Source organism: Salvelinus namaycush, chromosome 5 (assembly GCF_016432855.1).
Source record: "Salvelinus namaycush isolate Seneca chromosome 5, SaNama_1.0, whole genome shotgun sequence".
Classification (NCBI taxonomy): Eukaryota; Metazoa; Chordata; class Actinopteri; order Salmoniformes; family Salmonidae; genus Salvelinus; species Salvelinus namaycush.
Window position 1 is genome coordinate 48,875,724 of NC_052311.1, and position 19,276 is coordinate 48,894,999.

Genomic DNA, 19,276 nt, shown 5'->3' on the forward strand with positions numbered 1-19,276 from the left:
GGACCATTCTTGATACACACAGGAAACATTTGAGCGTGAAAAACCCACCAGCGTTGCAGTTCTTGTCACACTCAAACCGGTGCGCTTGGCACCTACTACCATACCACGTTCAAAGGCACTTAAATATATTGGTCTTGCCCATTCACCCTCTATATGGCACACATACACAATCCCTGTTAACCTTTCTCCTCCCCTTCATCTACACTGATTTTAGTGGATTTAACAAATTACATCAATAAGCGATCATAGCTTTCACCTGGAATCACCTGGTCAGTCTGTCATGGAAAAAGAAGGTGTTCCTAATGTTTTGTACACTCAGTGTAATTGAGAGAATTGATTCAGAATGGGGATTAATGAAAAAGACATCTTAATACACACATATTTATCTCCTTTCCACCACCAGTTAGTAGATTTTAAAATACTCTGATCTTGTGTATTATTTAGGGTTAGGAAACTATTGTCATTTATATTTACAATCCCCTTATCCAAACGTCTTACTCATTTACCTAGCTCTTATCAATTTGTAAATGACAGTGCATGGAGAATGGTGTTATTTCTATCAGGGGAAGAAATTAAGTAGATGTTGTTCCACTTGGAACTGACAGGTTGCTTGACCTTATTCATTGTTTCGTCATGTGTAAAGATGGTGTAATTATGAGGGAATTAAGTCGAGGTTAGAATACGGCATATCTGTAGACACACCTCCACCACACCTTCATTTATTTGATCCCCACCCAAAATGAATAGCGGTTGAATAGCATGCTATTCTCAAGTTCAAGGTCAGAATACCCGTAGAGAGAAAAGTGCATAAAAAGGGAATTACATTCCATTTACACATGCTTAACTCGGGTCGGAATCGGCCCCCGAATGAAGGGCTCTTGTAGGTTGGCCTTGGAGTGCTGAAAGAATGTAAAGAGGTAAATGCAGAAAACGTCAGTCCCTCACAGTCTACAGTATAAGGACTCTCCATTGTTGGATCAGGCTGGACCTGAGTGCTATAGCTATGCGTTTACAGACAATGTAATTTTCTTAGGGGGCACAAGGGGTAAAAAAACAAACATAACTATTGTTTCAAATCTGTCATATCTACTTATTATATTTTCAGTACCATGAAGGGGTCACAGTTGATCAGATGCATAGGCATTATGCTGCTGTATTAAAATACATTACATGTTCATAACTCATGGTAATGATGCTTATGAAAACAAGCGTATTTACGTAGAGTTTCGCGGTCAGGGGTGATCTATACATCATGAGAGCTAGGATCCCTGGGGAGGACAGGGTCATTATAATGAGGGCTATGAAACCACAACCACATCATATCCAGGGTGTCCACTAAAGGAAGCATTATTAGATCTTAAATGACCAAGGGGATGAGGTGGACCACTAGAGCGTGTCAAAAATCCTCATTTCCATCCTGCAGTTGTAGTATTGAACAACTGTACTTATGGCCTAAAGCGCTGTGGCCCATGGGGTTTACCACTAAGACCTGAACTGATGTTTGGTTTGGGATAAAACTGCTGAATGTGGCATACTGAATGTCTGGAGTATTTTGGTAATCTTGTTTTAAGATCTGAATTTATCAGACTAAATATTTATATTTGTATAATGATACGCCAAGATTAATTCAAGGAATATCATTCTGTGCCCAGAGGGCCATAAAGGTTAATTGATTTACTGCAAACTGTAAGAGGACATTCAAACTGATCACTTAATCATTTCTGTTCATCTACATTGTGTATACTGTTATTTTTACTGGTTTTCATGTAGTTGGTTCTGTCATACCCCTTAAACTGAACTCTGGACCTCGAAGCCAGCACCATTGCTTTTTTCCCATTGTTCCCCTCTTACCAGGAACTGATTTAGACCTGGGACACCAGGTGGATGCAATTAATTATCGCGCATAACAGAAAGCCAGCGAGCACCGGACCTCGTAGGGTAAGAGTTGAATACCCCTGTGTCATACCATCCATCCACTGAACCATGTCAATTCACCTCTAAGATAACACTGCCATCTAGTGGTCATGCCAGTCACCTGCTCATCTGGTTGGATGTACCTACCTCTGATGCTGCTTATGGCGCAAACAAATGCATATTTTGTCTGCATTTAAACACTTCATGGTCTTATAAAGTCCCTTTCAAAGTATCAACACACATATACAGATGACCTATGTCATGACTCTTTACTATCACTCCAATCTAACCCACACTAAATGAAAGTATTGTGTACCAAGAGGCAAATAAGTTTGAACATAACTTGGGAGTTCACCAGAAGTTTACTCATTAGCATGAAAGAGAAACTCCAGAGCAGTGAATTATGGGTCGTTATCAGTATGCCTCCATTGCCTCATGTTTGAGTATCTGGTGAAAACCATTGCGGAGCAGCTTGATAAAGTCACACGGTCCTTTTTCTCCACTCACACTGCGTTTGCAGATTACCCACTTACACATTAACACAATTACCTCTGTCTATGCCAATCACCGCCTTATCGGACACCGACAGGCCTTTAAACTGTAAATTAATTAATACCCCTTGTCATTTCTTAATTAGCTCTCTTTCTAGGAGGAGAAATGCGTGTGTCAGCACCTCCATTTTGTGCGCACTTGTTATGACTTTGCTTTTGAGTTTATTGGTTCATTAGAGACGCTCTATGAAAACATGCTGTTCTCATGCTGATGAGGATTTCAGTGCGTATTGTGGAGTGATCTGTGGGGGGGTGGGTTCTTCAGCTCAGATGAGTGGGTTAAATTCAATAGGAGCTAATGTCATTTGTTTCAGCCTCACTGAACAAAGGAGCCATAAAGAGACAGTTGAAGGATTTATTAGGTTTTAACCAGTGGTAGATTCAGATATTGGGTGTAGATTGGCTTGAATGGACCATGGGTCAGTGCCTGTGTGTTGACAGGTCTGGGCTGGTTGGTTGGTTGAGATTGGTCCAGAAGAGGCATCTCCCTCAGATTATTACTGTGAAGATAAGACAAAAGAACACAAGAGGGATAGAAAATGAGTGATACACTTTAGTGTTCCAGAGCTGCCATGATATCAATATCATACACTAGACCAACTCATTCAGACCCTCTATGATAAATGATCCGGTGTCACAACCATCTTCTCACCTGCTGGAGTTTGGCGCAACAGTGGAAGCGCACGTCATTGAGAGATGAGTCATCCAGACCGTACTGGTATTCCTCCATCTTGGTCTCGATGCCACAGATTCCTCCATCGCCACAATCCTGGCTCCAGAGGCTGTACTCGCCGTAGTCCAGGCCGGCGCCTGTGAGGGTGGGGTTGCTGCTGCAGCGGAACCTGATGTTGTTGGCGGCTGTGTCGTCACCGAACATACCCTGGTGGAGCTCCACACGCAGCTGGAAGGAAGTCAGCACACCCCTGGGACAATACTGAGGGTCCGACCAGTCACCAAAGCTGGGAGAGGAAGAAAGGGGGGAGATAGAGGCATACAGAGGGAAGATGTGACATGGAATAAGGTTTCACCAACACAGCAGTCTGGAATGAGGTTTGACCATAGCGGTGAGACAGAGAGAGAAAAGAGGCCCATTATGTCTTATCACTGCAGTTTGAAGATGCAGGGTTTAGCTGATAAGTTGATGTCTTCTTTGGGCAATGAAATAGGATGACAAGAGGCATGTTATAAACTCAGCAAAAAAATAAGTCCTTTTTCAGGACCATGTCTTTCAAAGAATTCGTAAAAATCCAAATAACTTCACAGATCTTCATTGTAAAGGGTTTAAACACCATTTCCCATGCTTGTTCAATGAACCATAAACAAATGAACATGCACCTGTGGAACAGTCGTTAAGACACTAACAGCTTACAGACGGCAGACAATTATGGTCACAGTTGTGAAAATGTAGGACACTAAAAGAGGCTTTTCTACTGACTCTGAAAAACACCAAAAGAAAGATGCCCAGGGTCTCTGCTCATCTGCGTGAACGTGCCTTAGGCATGCTGCAAGGAGGCATGAAGACTGCAGATGTCGCCAGGGAAATAAATTGCAATGCCCGTACTGTGAGACTCCTAAGACAGCGCTACAGGGAGACAAGACGGACAGCTGATCGTCCTCGCAGTGGCAGACCACATATACCGATCCTGTGCAGGTGTTGGTACAGGATGGCAACAACAACTGCCCGAGTTACACCAGGAACGCACAATCCCTCCATCAGTGCTCAGACTGTCCGCAATAGGCTGAGAGAGGCTGGACTGAGGGCTTGTAGGCCTGTTGTAAGGCAGGATCTCACCAGACATGCCTATGGGCACAAACCCACCGTCACTGGACCAGACAGTACTGGCAAAAAGTGCTCTTCACTGACGTGTCAGTTTTGTCTCACCAGGGGTGATGGTCGGATTTGCGTTTATCGTTGAAGGAATGAGCGTTACACCGAGGCCTGTACTCTGGAGCGGGAACGATTTGGAGGTGGAGGGTTCATGATGGTCTGGGGCGGTGTGTCACAGCATCATTGGACAGAGCTTGTCATTGCAGGCAATCTCAACGCTGTGCGTTACAGGGAAGACATCCTCCTCCCTCATGTGGTACCCTTCCTGCAGGCTCATCCTGACATGACCCTCCAGCATGACAATGCCACCAGCCATACTGCTCGTTCTGTGCGTGATTTCCTGCAAGACAGGAATGTCAGTGTTCTGCCATGGCCAGTGAAGAGCGCAGATCTCAATCCCATTGAGCACGTCTGGGACCTGTTGGATCAGAGGGTGAGGGCCATTCCCCCCAGAAATGTCCGGGAACTTGCAGGTGCCTTGGTGGAAGAGTGGGGTAACATCTCACAGCAAGAACTGGCAAATTTGGTGCAGTTCATGAAGAGGAGATTCACTGCAGTACTTACTTAGTACACCAGATATTGAGTGTTACTTTGGATTTTGACCCCCCCTTTGTTCAGGGACACATTATTTCATTTCTGTTATTCACATGTCTGTGGAACTTGTTCAGTTAATGTCTCTGTTGAATCTTCTTATGTTCATACAAATATTTACACATGTTAAGTTTGCTGAAAATAAAACGCAGTTGACAGTGAGAGGACATTTCTTTTTTTGCTGAGTTTGTCATCATCACTATAGTTTGAAATGCGCTTTTACAGTTAAACCTGTATCTTAAAAGGAAATATGATTATCTCCAATTGTGTCTACATTGAGCAATGTGATCGGTCGATGTGAGGAATGTTGTTCTAGTCTGTATTTACAATCCAGTGTGAGACTCAATGGTGTACAAGAAGCTCCTATCTTCGTCCTTAGCGCAGATCAAGCGAATGCCATTCAGGGCAGTGTCGTCCAGACCGTACTGTTCGGACTCCACCTGAGAGAAGGTTAATGGACATATGCTAGCATTAGCTCAAACAAAAGAAGAATGGTCTCTCATGTTTGGTAACGGATCAACAACACAAATACATTTTGATTACATCAAATTTAGGATTTGAATGAAGTAGGATTTATTTTATAATTTTTTTAAATGGGCTGTCCGAAAATAGGCATTTTGACCACAGAGGACTGGAATTTAATCCATGAATTGACTAATTGAAAGAAATGCTATCCAAACGGATAGATGTGTTTGAAATGTATGAAGGAGCACTTGCTTACCCGGAGCATGAACCCAACGGCAAAGAACTTGTCGGGACACATCTCGGGCCAGGTCCAGTTCCCAAACTGCTCTCCATTGGGCACGGCGAGGAGGGAGGTGTAAGGCCTAGCGCTGTATTGAATACCAGCATGCTCCACATAGGGCTGCTCCTCAGGCAAGGTAGGTAGACATGACCCAAGGGCCAACACAGCCAGGAAGGACAGAGCGGTGAACAGAGGGGTAGTCATGTTGACAGAAGTCAGTCTCATCCACAGAAGGGATGGAACAGAGACAGTGAACTCTTATAACCTTCCTCACTCATGCCTCCAAATGGTGCCTCCATACTGTTATCAGTATTGATTATTTACAACACTGTGGTCTGGCCATGGGAAGAGGCAGGTGGTACTAGGACTTCGAGTTAAAAATAGCAATACTGGCAGTGACTTCAAAAGCAGCTGGTAAAGTTACACCTGCTCTTAATGAAGTGTCAATAATTTGTCATACCAAATTATGACCCATGTTGTATGTTAGTAATTTGACTGTTTACGTGCTATGACGTATTCTAAAGAAAACCTCTAATTGTTAGAAACCAGGTCCAACGCTGATACTATAAAATAGTATGTTGCCTTTCCATGCTGTTATGTAACAAACTCTCCTAACCATTTGTTTTGCGTGACAGAGTGAAAAAGGAACAAGTGTTATTCGTGGTCTTTATCAAAATAGATCAGTTAATTTACATTGACTTCAAAATGTTCATTTTCTTACCTCACATAAAGAGCCTTTCTGTTATCGCTGTGCATGTGCAGTCCCAAGGCAACTGAAGTAATCATTTTCATTCAACAGGACTTGCATAATGAGTAGCTTTATCCTCACGTTTGGTATAACAGAGCTGTGATATTTTATGATTTTTTTTGCTATAGTCGACATTCAAACAATTCTATGGATGTTAATGAGTCTACATTTCCAATTAAATAAAGACCGAAAAATGACCTTGTTGTATAACCTCTTGTATCTGCTGTATCTAGCATTATTGTCTGAAATGCACATCAATTACATGCACATATGTTAACATTACATACGTCCATAATTACCAGCACCCTTGATAAAGAGGAGCAAAAATATATATACAAAACCTATTAAAAAAATTACTAATTATACTAACACAATAGCATAAATAAATAGATTTTGTTTAACAAGTAATACAAATCTAAAAAAAATAGAGCCAAAACACTTTGGGTACTTTTTGTACTCCTGTTTTCAGTATTCCAGCACCCTGTCCTTGCAAGGATAACAGTATTTTTCTAAAATATTCTATGAGATTGGAGAACACATTGGGAGGGAGCTTTTTTTTTCTTTAATAGGTAGGCCAGTTGAGAACAAGTTCTCATTTACAACTGCGACCTGGCCAAGATAAAGCAAAGAAGTGTGACAAAAACAGAGTTACACATGGGATAAACAAACGTACAGTCAATAACACAATAGAAAACCTGTATACAGTGTGTGCAAAGTGAGGTAAGGCAATGAATATGCCAATAGTGGCAAAGTAATTACAACTTAGCAATTAACGCTGGAGTGATAGATGTGCAAGTAGAAATTCTGGTGTGAAAAAGAGCAGAAAACTAAAAACAAATATGGGGATGATGTAGGTAGTTTGTTGGATGGGCTATTTACAGATGGGCTTTGTACAGCGATCGGTAAGCTGCTCTGACAGCCGATGCTTGAAGTTAGTGAGGGAGATATAAGTCTCCAACTTCAATGATTTTTGCAATTCGTTCCAGTCATTGGCAGCAGAGAACTGGAATGAAAGGCAGCCAAAAGAGGTGTTGGCTTTGGGGATGACCAGTGAAATATACCTGCTGGAGCGCGTGCTATGGGTGGGTGTTGCTATGGTGACCAGTGAGCGGAGATAAGGCGGAGCTTTACCTAGAAAAGACTTAGATGACCTGGAGCCAGTGGGTTTGGCAACGAATATGTAGTGAGGGCCAGCCAAAGAGAACATACAGGTCGCAGTGGTGGGTAGTATATGGGGCTTTGGTGACAAAACAGATGGCACTCTGATAGACTGCATCCAATTTGCTGAGTAGAGTGTTGGAGGCTACTGTGTAAATGACATCGCCGAAGTCAAGGGTCGGCAGGATAATCAGTTTTACAAGGGTATGTTTGGCAGCATGAGTGAAGGAGGCTTTGTTGCGAAATAGGAAGATGAAATTCTAGATTTAATTTAGGTATTTAAAACCTCTTATGGCTGCAAGCCCGAGGTCGGTACACCTATGACAACATCCAGCTCAAAGTGCAGGGCGCGAAATTCAAAAAAATATTTTTTTTAAATATTTAACTTTCACACATTAACAAGTCCAAGACACCAAATGAAAGATACAGATCTTGTGAATAAAGCCACCATTTCAGATTTTTTAAATGTTTTACAGGGAAGACAAAATATGTAAATCTATTAGCTAACCACGTTAGCAAAAGACACCACTTTTCTAACTCCATCAGTTTCTTACTCCATCAGGTGCTATCACCAATTCGGCCAAATAAAGATATTGATAGCCACTAACCAAGAAAAAACCTCATCAGATGACAGTCTGATAACATATTTATTGTATAGGATAGGTTTTGTTAGAAAAATGTGCATATTTCAGGTATAAATCATAGTTTACAATTGCACCCACCATCACAACTCGACTAGAATAAATACAGAGAGCAACGAGAATTACCTAATTACTAATCATAAAACATTTCTTAAAAATACACAGCTCACAGCAATGGAAAGACACAGATCTTGTGAATTCAGACAATATTTCAGATGTTCTAAGTGTTTTACAGCGAAAACACAATAAATCGTTATATTAGCATACCACATGTGCAAACGTTACCCGAGCATTGATTCAAGCCAAAGAGAGCGATAACGTAATCATCGCCAAAATATATTAATTTTTTCACTAACCTTCTCAGAATTCTTCCGATGACACTCCTGTAACATCATATTACAACATACATATAGAGTTTGTTCGAAAATGTGCATATTTAGCCACAAAAAAACGTGGTTATACAATGACAATACTAGCAAAACTAGCCTGAAAATGTCGGGCGCCATCTTTAACAGTGATCTTGTCTCATGCATAACTATTCATAAACTTGACTAAAAAAATATAAGTTGGACAGCTATCGAAAGACAAATTAGTTCTTAATGCAATCGCTGAATTACATTTCTAAAATTATCCTTACTGTGCAATACAGGGTTCGCCAAGCGAAGCTATACCAAAGAAAATGGCGGAATATGCGCTTAAAATTTTTCGACAGAACAACGATTTATCATCTTAAATATTTCTTACTATGAGGTGATCTTCCATCAGAATCTTGGGCAATGTATCCTTTCTTGGGTCTAATCTTCTTTTGGTCGAAAGATGTCCTCTTGTCCGTCGAAATGCCCACTAACGTTCGACCGGGACCCCGAAATGTGCCCGGCGCTTCAAAGTGCAACACAAAGCAATGCCTCAAAATCGCACTAAACGGATATAAATTGCTATAAAACGGTTTAAATTAACTACCTTATGATGTTTTTAACACCTATAACGAGTAAAAACATGACCGGCGAAATATTACTGGCTAAACCCAAGCTTGGAAAGAGAGCAGGTCCGACGTACATCGTGCGTCAGGCGCAGCAGGAAAAGAACGGTACATCCGGTCTTTGGCCTTTTATACAGGCCCTGATTGCGCAATCGACTCCATTCAAATTGTCACCTCTTACTGACATCTAGAGGAAGGCGTAGGCAGTGTTTGTAGCATCATAGCATTCACAGGGACTTATGAACTGACCTGGGAGCAGGGGCCAAGATTTCTGAAATCTCACTCCATATCAGGAAAAGTGCTGTAGAATGAGTTCTGTTCCACTCAGAGACATAATTCAAACGGCTATAGAAACTAGAGAGTGTTTTCTATCCAATAATAACAATAATATGCATATTGTACGAGCAAGAATTGAGTACGAGGCCGTTTGAAATGGGCACCTTAAACAGAGCTACTCAATACTGCCCCTGCAGCCATAAAAAGTTAATAGTTGTCCACATATTTTAAGTCAGAACTGTCCAGAGTAGTGATGCTAGGCGGGCGGGATGCATTTTGTTTTACTAGCTTTAAAGAGCAGTTGGAGGCCACGGAAGGAGTATTGTATGGCATCGAAGCTCGTTTGGAGATTTGTTGACAGTGTCCAAATAAGGGCCAGATGTATACAGTATGGTGTCGTCTGCGTAGAGGTGGATCAAAGAATCACCCGTAGCAAGATAGACATCACTGATGTATACAGAGAAGAGAGTCGGCCCGAGAATTGAACCCTGTGGCACCACCATAGAGACTGCCAGAGGTCCGGACAACAGGCCCTCCGATTTGACACACTGAACTCTGTCTGAGAAGTAGTTGGTGAACCAGGCGAGGCAGTCATTAGCGAAACCAAGGCTGTTGAGTCTGCCGATAAGAATACGGTGATTGACAGAGTCGAAGGCCTTGGCCAGGTCAATGAAGACAGCTGCACAGTACTGTCTTTTAATCGATGGCGATTATGATATCGTTTAGGACCTTGAGCGTGGCTGAGGTACACCCGTGACCAGCTCGGAAACCGAATTGCATAGTGGAGAAGGTACGGTGGGATTCGAGATGGTCCGTGATCTGTTTGGGATCCAGATTCTGCAGCTCTTTCAGGACATCAGCTGTCTGGATTTGGGTGAAGGAGAAGCAGGGGGGGCTTGGGCCAGTTGCTGCGGGGGGTGCAGAGCAGTTGGCCGGGGTTGGGTTAGCCAGGTGGAAAGCGTGGCTAGCCGTAGAGAAATGCTTATTGAAATTCGATTATCGTGGATTTATCTGTGGTGACAAGTGTTTCCTAGCCTCAGTTCAGTGGGCAGCTGCTCTTATTCTCCATGGACTTTAGTGTCCCAAAACTGTTTGGAATTAGTGCTGCAGGATGCGAATTTCTGTTTGAAAAAGCTTGCCTTTGCTTTCCTAACTGTGTATATTGGTTCCTGACTTCCCTGGAAAGTTGCATATCGCGGAGACTATTCGAAGCTAGTGCTTTGTTTGCGCTTATAGACTGCCCTCTTCAATTCAAACTAATGGGATTCAAGTCCGGAGGCGGCCATTGCAAAATGCAGATTGTGGTAAATTAACCATTTCTTGGTGGATTTTGATGTGTGCTTGGGGTTATTGTCTTGCTGGAAGATCAACGTGTTGCCAAGTGTCAGCCTCCTGGCAGAGGCAACAAGATTTTGGGGTCAAATGTCCTGGGACTGGTTATGATGTTCATGATGCCATTGACCTTAACAAGGGCCACAGGACCAGTGGAAGCAAAATAGCTCCGTAACATCAAGGATGCACCACCATATTTTGCCATAGGCATGAGGTACTTTTCTGCATACTGTATGCTTCCGTTTGTCAACGCCAAACCCACCACTGGTGTGTGTGGCCAAAAAGCTCTATGTTCATGTCATCGGACCAACACTGCCTGGAGGTTGATCAACGGCATCAGGACTTGTATTGGAACCAGTGCTATGGTCAGATGACATGAAAATAGAGCTCTTTTAGACTTTATTGCTCATCTTTATCAAGGTTGCCAATAATTATGGACCTGACTGTAGTGTTTGAAAATATAAGCTAGGAAAGCCTCACACAAGCAAACAACGAATGGTAAGCAAACTGATTCCATCATATGGACACAATTTGAATAGTATGGTAAAGACTTTAAGTATTATTTCTGCTTTGTTAAGCAGTGGCATTTTGGGCAAAGAAAGAGTTATCTTATGCCATGCACATCAAAGCAGTCAATTGACCTACTGGAAAGAAGAAAAAAAGTTCAAATGTGACATTTGGGTGCACAAGGATTGCCTATGCAATTCTCTGTTTTGATGTATGGAATGTAAAGATTCCAGCAGTATATATCAGACATGTTTATTTATTGCAAAATATGTCAAACACAATATAGAAAAATGCCTTACCTATTCACACGCCTAAAGCCTGACCTGAAACAGTAAAATATGTCTACATTATGAAACCTCTTGATATCGAAAATAATCCAATAGATTTCTAGTTACATAAAATCTCCGTCCATTATGTGATGTTGTACCTTACCTGTTCTTCCACCAGGAGTAAAATCCTCCAATAGCCATGGCTACACCAATGAAAAGGGAACACACCACTATTGCCATTTTAAACCGTTTAGTATCCAGGCATGAGGTATCTGGGAATGGAATTATGTAAAACATTACACTACCACAAAGCTGCTACCAATCCAGTAACTTCAAAATCTATTGACATTTTTAAAATATTTTTTATAATTAAACTCACTACTCCACTTCCCTCCAGCATGGACAGCTCTCCTTAGCGAGAGGGCTTGGTTAGGCAGACTTTGACAGTGGGAGACACTGGGACATTGGATGACGTAGAAATTAAGTTGTCTGTCTGATGAAGGTCCACAGACCGAAACAGCAACATTTTTGTAAACAAATATTTGATCAAACTTGACTTAATGTACAGTACGTGCAAATCACTAAGGAAAGAAACATAACTTACCTATTCTTTCCAAAGTGCTCAGTTTGAAGAATCTTGCACTGTATGGGCAAATAGTCTCCACTTCTGGACACTTCTCCACTTCTCCATTTTTCAAGCTTGGCTGTTGTAGTGATCTGCATTGCATATGCCATACTCCCCAAAACCCATATACTTCTGAACCCTGGAGCCATAGATCGTCAATTTTTGGTTGAAAATGTTTTTTTACAAAGTAGATCATGTCGTCAATGGTGTCATCATATTCAGTCAACTATCCCCTGGAACTGGTACCCACCTGAAACAAATCATTCATTTGGACTGCTGTATCCCTTTCCATGTCATTGTGCAAAGAGGTCATCTCAAAAAATGTGTTGTCGCTTACAACATGGATCCATTTAGGAAAAATCTCCTAATCATTGCCTTTGTGGAGTTGTTATACTGTATTGTTACAAAAGATCTGTTAACTTCATTTGATACATTCTTCATGCATTTCATCACAAAAATTGGATTGACTCACCTGCTGGTGTTTCCCAGGTCTGAATGACAGGAAGTCCATCCAAGCCCAATGCCTAGGCTTAAAGACATACTTTAGTACAACAGCATCAGTAAGGTTTAACAGAAATTGCCCTCACAATAGTGAACTGCATCATAGTCGCCAGCGCAGTTGTAGGTTGCTGAATATGATAATTGTACTTAGTATTGTTGCATGGAGCCCTTGCTGTACTGCTGATAGTTGATTGTTACCTATGTTCTTAAGGCCCAACCAGACCTCTTGGCTTTTTTGATAAACCAGACTCCTGTTACTACTCCCACCACTCCTAGAGTCACACTTCCAACACACACTGCTGTCGTTACAGTCTGGTGGTCCGTGTGCACTTCAACCTCTGGACACATATAGTGAAGAAACAACTGATGTGTTAGTGTCCCTAATACAGTATCAACAACATCCCACCTTTCACTGTGTCATACCCTACAGTATAAGGTCACACCAGCAGTGACTCATCCCAGATCCTGGTGAGGGGTTCCTGCAGGCTGACGTGACCCACACTACAGGAGTAGATGTCCCCCTCCTGAGGTGTGATGCTCAGGTAGGAGAAGATCCTGAAGTCTTTATTGGAGTAGTACTGGGTCTGACTGACAGTCCTCTCTCCCACCGGTTGCTCGATCCTGGTCCAAGTCACATCCACGGGTGTTGGGTGGAAATTAATGACCCGGCAGATGAGTGTGTTGGGGACCCCCAGTTCCACCTTTCTCTGGGAGTATATGTGGGAGCCTCTGTTGGGCGCTCCCGAGTGAGGATAGTGTTCACACCAGTCCAAACGAACTGAACTAAAGGCCTAAATGCACCAGTTTTCTGTATAAGACACCTTAGTCCACTGCGCCACCAGGATGGAGTTAGTATTTTAAGGCATACAAAGCTGTTCATTTAAGTCTATTCAAACAGAACTAATTTCAAAGGAAACAAGCACTCATTAAGATCAGGTGTGGCCAATTAATGGGCACGGCCATAACACCTGAACACACTTAACAAGATGGAGGATAGAGCGTTTTATTGACACTGAGAACAGAATGTATGTTTTTAAATAACATTATTAGAACATTTTCCTGTGCTTTTTTATGGAACGTTTTTAACATTCTCTGAACAATTTGAGAACATGACTTTAAATAGAACCATGAGGAAACGTTATGCTGAAGTACTGAAATTCACACAAAAGAATGTTGTTTCTTAACCTTCTCTGAACTATTTGAGAACATTCCCGATATCAAACCACTTCGTCAAGTTCCTTAAATGTGCTGAGAATGTTCCAAAGCCAAGCAACTGCACCATTCCCAGAAAGTTGTGGTAAGGTTATATGCAAAATACCCATTTTATGCAAAATACCCACACTCTCACCAAGCTCTAAAAAACAGATAATGATTTGCTAGCTGGGGTGTGACTTTACAGAAACAGCACTCACCTATTGCCTCCGGCGGGCTCTTTTTATTTTTTTTATTTAACTAGGCAAGTTAAGAACAAATTCTTATTTACAATGACGGCCTAGGAACAGTGGGTTAAAAGTGCCTTGTTCAGGGGCAGAACGACAGATTCATACCTTGTCAGCTCGGGGATTCGATCTTGCAACCTTTCAGTTACCAGCCCAACGCTCTAACCACTAGGCTACCTGCCGCCCCAAATTTTCTCCCACAATGCAGTGGGGGATATTGTACTGGCAGGTTCCGAGGGACACGTACACTTCCTGAGGCAGTCCTGGGTCAGGGGTCCACTGCTGGGCAAACTCTGACAGTCGCTGCTCTACCCGGTAGGTCATGGGGTCAACGTAAAAGAGCTCATCTCCATCAAACTCCACGTCATACTCTTTATTGCTAGTGATGTTTTTTTGGCAGAAGGTCAAAAACCGCAGCAAATGGTTGCCTGTGTTCAATAACACAAGTTGAGATGGAAAATGACAAATCTTGCTCTCTGGTACGAGAGTAGTAGAATATAATTAATTTGGTTACGCCTTGTTTTAATAACAATGGGAAGAACTGATATAAAGCAGCTGTCTGCATCTATGGGTTTACGGAATAGAATACTGGAACACAGTATGGGTTAGCACTGCTAAAGTGATTCTTGCAAGCAAAATAATGCCCAGTCTGCTTCCTTCCTCTAATCACATTCTTGTCTCTCATATGAAATTAGTGAAAGTGGACTTACTTTGGCAGTATGACAGTAGACAAACACCCAGTATTAAAGCCAGGAACACTCTGCACCCCATCCTAAGTACACTTGTCCAGTGAGGCTTATCAGTAATGTACCAATGTTTTTGTTCCGAATCTAGTGTTGTACTCCAAACAGTCCTGCTGAAGGTGTCAGGTGACTTCCTCAATATCATCAGCCAATCGAATCTTTTATCTGGATGACACTGATGTTTATTACCTTATCTATGGTTACTACATAGAACATGTTAGGCATTCTGAGTATACATGGCACATCTTACACACAACTAGTGTGTATCAAAGAGATGAAACATGCAGAATTTTGCAGATAGAAACGCAATAAATAGAGCTGAGACATGACTCCCTATTCTACGCAAAACATTTCTATCTGAATTATCAGCATCGCCCTGACATAGCCCACGTCTGACTGCTGCCACCTACTGTGGAGTCATGATCTTTACAGTGTCTGCCCTTAGTTATACTGTACGTCCAACCTGCCTCACAACCGCAGACCATGGGTAACCAAGCCAGCCTAGGACTTCCACATCCGGCTTCTTCACCTGCGGGATCATCTGAGACCAGCCACCTGGACATTTATGAAACTGTGGGTTTGAACAACCAAAGTATTTCTGCACAAACTGTCAGAAACCTTCGCAGGAAGCTCATCTGCATGCTCGTTGTCCTCACCAGGGTCTTGACCCGACTGCAGTTTGGCGTCGTCACCGACTTCAGTGGGTAAATGCTCACCTTCGATGGCAACTCATTCTGAAGAAGTGTCTTCTTCACGGATTAATCCCAGTTTTAACTGTACCAGGCAGACAGCATGTATGGCGTTTTGTGGTCGAGCGGTTTGTTGTTGTGAACAGAGTGCCCCATGGTGGCAGCGGGGTTACGGTATGGGCAGGCATAAGCTACGGATAACGAACACAATTGCATTTTATCGCTAGCAATTTGAATGCACAGCACAGGAGGTTGGTGACACCTTAATTGGGGAGAACATGCTTGTGGTAATGACTGGAGCAGAATCAGAGGAATGGTATCAAATACATCAAACACACGGTTTCCAGGTGTTTGATGCCATGCCATTTTCTCAGTTCCCCCCATTGTTGTGAGCCGTTTTCTCCTCAGCAGCCTCCACTGATAGATACCGCGACAAGATCCCGAGGTCCTTTGTCCTTCCATTCATCCAACGCCATCACCTCATGTTTCAGCATGATAATATACAGCCCCATGTCGCAAGGTTCTGCACATAATTCCTGGAAGCTGGAAATGTCCCAGTTCTTCCATGGCCTGCTTACTCACCAGACATGTCACCCATTGAGCATGTTTGGGATGCTCTCGATCGACGTGTACGACAGCGTGTTCCAGTTCCCGCCAATATCCAGCAACTTGGCACAGCCATTGAAAAGGAGTGGGACAACATTCCACAGACCACAATCAACAGCCTGAAAACGCGCAGCATGAGGCAAATGGTGGACACACCAGATATGGATTGGTTTTCTGACCCATACTAACATGCTGACCAGACCGGACACGTCGCGTGCGCGAGCGTTGCAAAATACATTTTGAAATCCATGTTATTCAATTTTTGCACCCATACTGCTCGCGCTCGCCATCAAGCGTCTGGTTTGCCAAGGGCTAAAATAGAAGTCCTTTCTATTTCTGATGCAGATCGCGCTGCAAGTCCTGCCTCTCCCATCTCCTCATTAGTTTATAGAAGCAGGTACCCACGTGCCATCTCCTCATTGGTTATACCCACATGGGTGATTGAAAGACGAACTGTTTTGCCGGTTGTTGTGGTAATACTATGAAAATTTAGATGCCAATCACCATATAATTTCAAAGATGAAAAAGCCTGGAAGGAGGAGATGACTAGAAACGATTCGGTTGACCGTTTTTATGTGTGGATTAATTCTCGGAGTAGAGGACCTTGTGCATTTCAGGTAAAATAACAACTCAATGTTTATATCCCAGGACAAATTAGCTAGCAACAGCAAGCTAGCTAAATAGGACAAATGAGTTAGCAAGTGCAAACTAACTAGCTAAATTGCCATACATGTTTAATGCTTTTCGACCTGTCCCCAAATGAATGTCATTGGTTCAGAGTTTGTTTTGATATTTTAACCTGCGTGTCGTGATCGCGTTTGGTGTAGGTGGACAAAATACATTTATGCACGATAGCGCACGCGCGCAGCCGGTTTGGGTTCTGTGTAACAGATGCATATCTGTATTCCCAGTGAAATCCATAGGTTAGGGCATAATTTATTGATAATTTATTGATAATTTTATTGACTGACTCCCTTTAATGAACTTTAACTCAGTAAAATTTAACATTTCTGTTTGTGTGTATATATATATATATATATATACACAAACAGAAATGTTAAATTGACACCGGCTGCGCATTTATCGTCCATAAATGTATTATATATATATAAAGTTGAAGTCAGACGTTTACATACACTTAGGTTGGAGTCATTAAAACTCGTTTTTCAACCACTCCACAAATTTCATGTTAACAAACTATAGTTTTGGCAAGTCGGTTAGGATATCTATTTTGTGCATGACACAAGTAATTTTTCCAACAATTGTTTACAGACAGATTATTTCACTGTATCACAATTCCAGTGGGTCAGAAGTTTACATACACTAAGTTGACTGTGCCTTTAAACAGCTTGGAAAAGTCCAGAAAATGATGTCATGGCTTTAGAAGCTTCTGAAAGGCTAATTGACATTATTTGAGCCAATTGGAGGTGTACCTGTGGATGTATTTCAAGGCCTACCTTCAAACTCAGTGCCTCTTTGCTTGACATCATGGAAAATCAAAAGAAATCAGCCAAGACCTCAGAAAAAAAATTGTAGACCTCCACAAGTCTGGTTCATCCTTGGGAGCAATTTCCAAACGCCTGAAGGTACCACGTTCATCTGTACAAACAATAGTACGCAAGTATAAACACCATGGGACCACGCAGCCGTCATACCCCTCAGGAAGGAGACGCGTTCTGTCTCCTAGAGATGAACGTACTTTGGTGCGAAAACTGCAAATCAATCCCAGAACAACAGAAAGGACCTTGTGAAGATGCTGGAGGAAACGGGTACAAAAGTATCTATATCCACAGTAAAACCAGTCCTATATCGACATAACCTGAAAGGCCGCTCAGCAAGGAAGAAGCCACTGCTCAAAAACCGCAATAAAAAAGCCAGACTATGGTTTGCAACTGCACATGAGGACAAAGATTGTACTTTTTGGAGAAATGTACTCTGGTTTGATGAAACAAAAATAGAACTGTTTGGCCATAATGACCATCGTTATGTTTGGAGGAAAAAGGCATTGTGCAAGCTGAAGAACACCATCCTATCCCTGAAACACGGGGGTGGCAGCATCATGTTGTGGGGGTGCTTTGCTGCAGGAGGGACTGGTGCACTTCACAAAATAGATGGCATCAGGAGGGAGGAAAATTATGTGGATATATTGAAACAACATCAAGACATCAGTCAGGAAGTTAAAGATTGGTCGCAAATGGGTCTTCCAAATGGACATTGACCCCAAGCATACTTCCAAAGTTGTAGAAAAATGGCTTAAGGACAACAAAGTCAAGGTATTGGAGTGGCCATCACAAAGCCCTGACCTCAATCCCATAGAAAATTTGTGGACAGAACTGAAAAAGTGTGTGCGAGCAAGGAGGCCTACAAACCTGACTCTGTTACAGAGGAATGGGCCAAAATTCACCCAACTTAATGTGGGAAGCTTGTGGAAGGCTACTCGAAATGTTTGACCCAAGTTAAACAATTTAAAGGCAATGCTACCAAATACTAATTGAGTGTATGTAAACTTCTGACCCACTGGGAATGTGATGAAAGATTTTTCCATGATGTCAAGCAAAGAGGCACAGAGTTTGAAGGTAGGCCTTGAAATACATCCACAGGTACACCTCCAATTGACTCAAATTATGTCAATTAGCCTATCATACACCTTAGCCTATCAAAAGCTTCTAAAGCCATGACATCCTTTTCTGGAATTTTCCAAGCTGTTTAAAGGCACAGTCAACTTAGTGTATGTAAACTTCTGACCCACTGGAATTGTGATACAGTGAATTATAAGTGAAATAATCTGTCTGTAAACAATTGTTGGAAAAATTCCTTGTGTCATGCACAAAGTAGATGTCCTAACCGACTTGCCCAAACTAGTTTGTTAACAAGAAATTTGTGTAGTGGTTGAAAAACGAGTTTTAATGACTCCAACCTGAGTGTACGTAAACTTCCGACTTCAACTGTACATAACAGCCCATTTGGAGTTTTCCAAAAGGCATCTAAAGACTCTCAGACCATAAGAAACCAGATTCTCTGGTCTGATGAAACAATATTGAATTCTTTGGCCTGAATGCCAAGCGTCACGTCTGGAGGAAACATGGCACCATCCCTACAGTAAAGCATGGTGGCAGCATCATGCTGTGGGGATG

At 42.2% G+C, this 19,276-nt stretch overlaps 1 protein-coding gene across 1 annotated transcript; it reads right to left on the reverse strand.

The window, feature by feature from the left end:
* Positions 1-2,806: 2,806 nt before the first annotated feature.
* On the reverse strand, positions 2,807-5,868 carry LOC120047599 (vitelline membrane outer layer protein 1-like). The gene is made up of 4 exons (XM_038993136.1): positions 5,606-5,868; positions 5,212-5,324; positions 3,118-3,424; positions 2,807-2,965 (listed from the first exon to the last, which is right to left on the reverse strand). Exons 1-4 carry the CDS (start codon positions 5,852-5,854, stop codon positions 2,963-2,965), a joined length of 672 nt encoding a protein of 223 aa, XP_038849064.1. The 5' UTR covers positions 5,855-5,868; the 3' UTR covers positions 2,807-2,962.
* Positions 5,869-19,276: the final 13,408 nt, after the last annotated feature.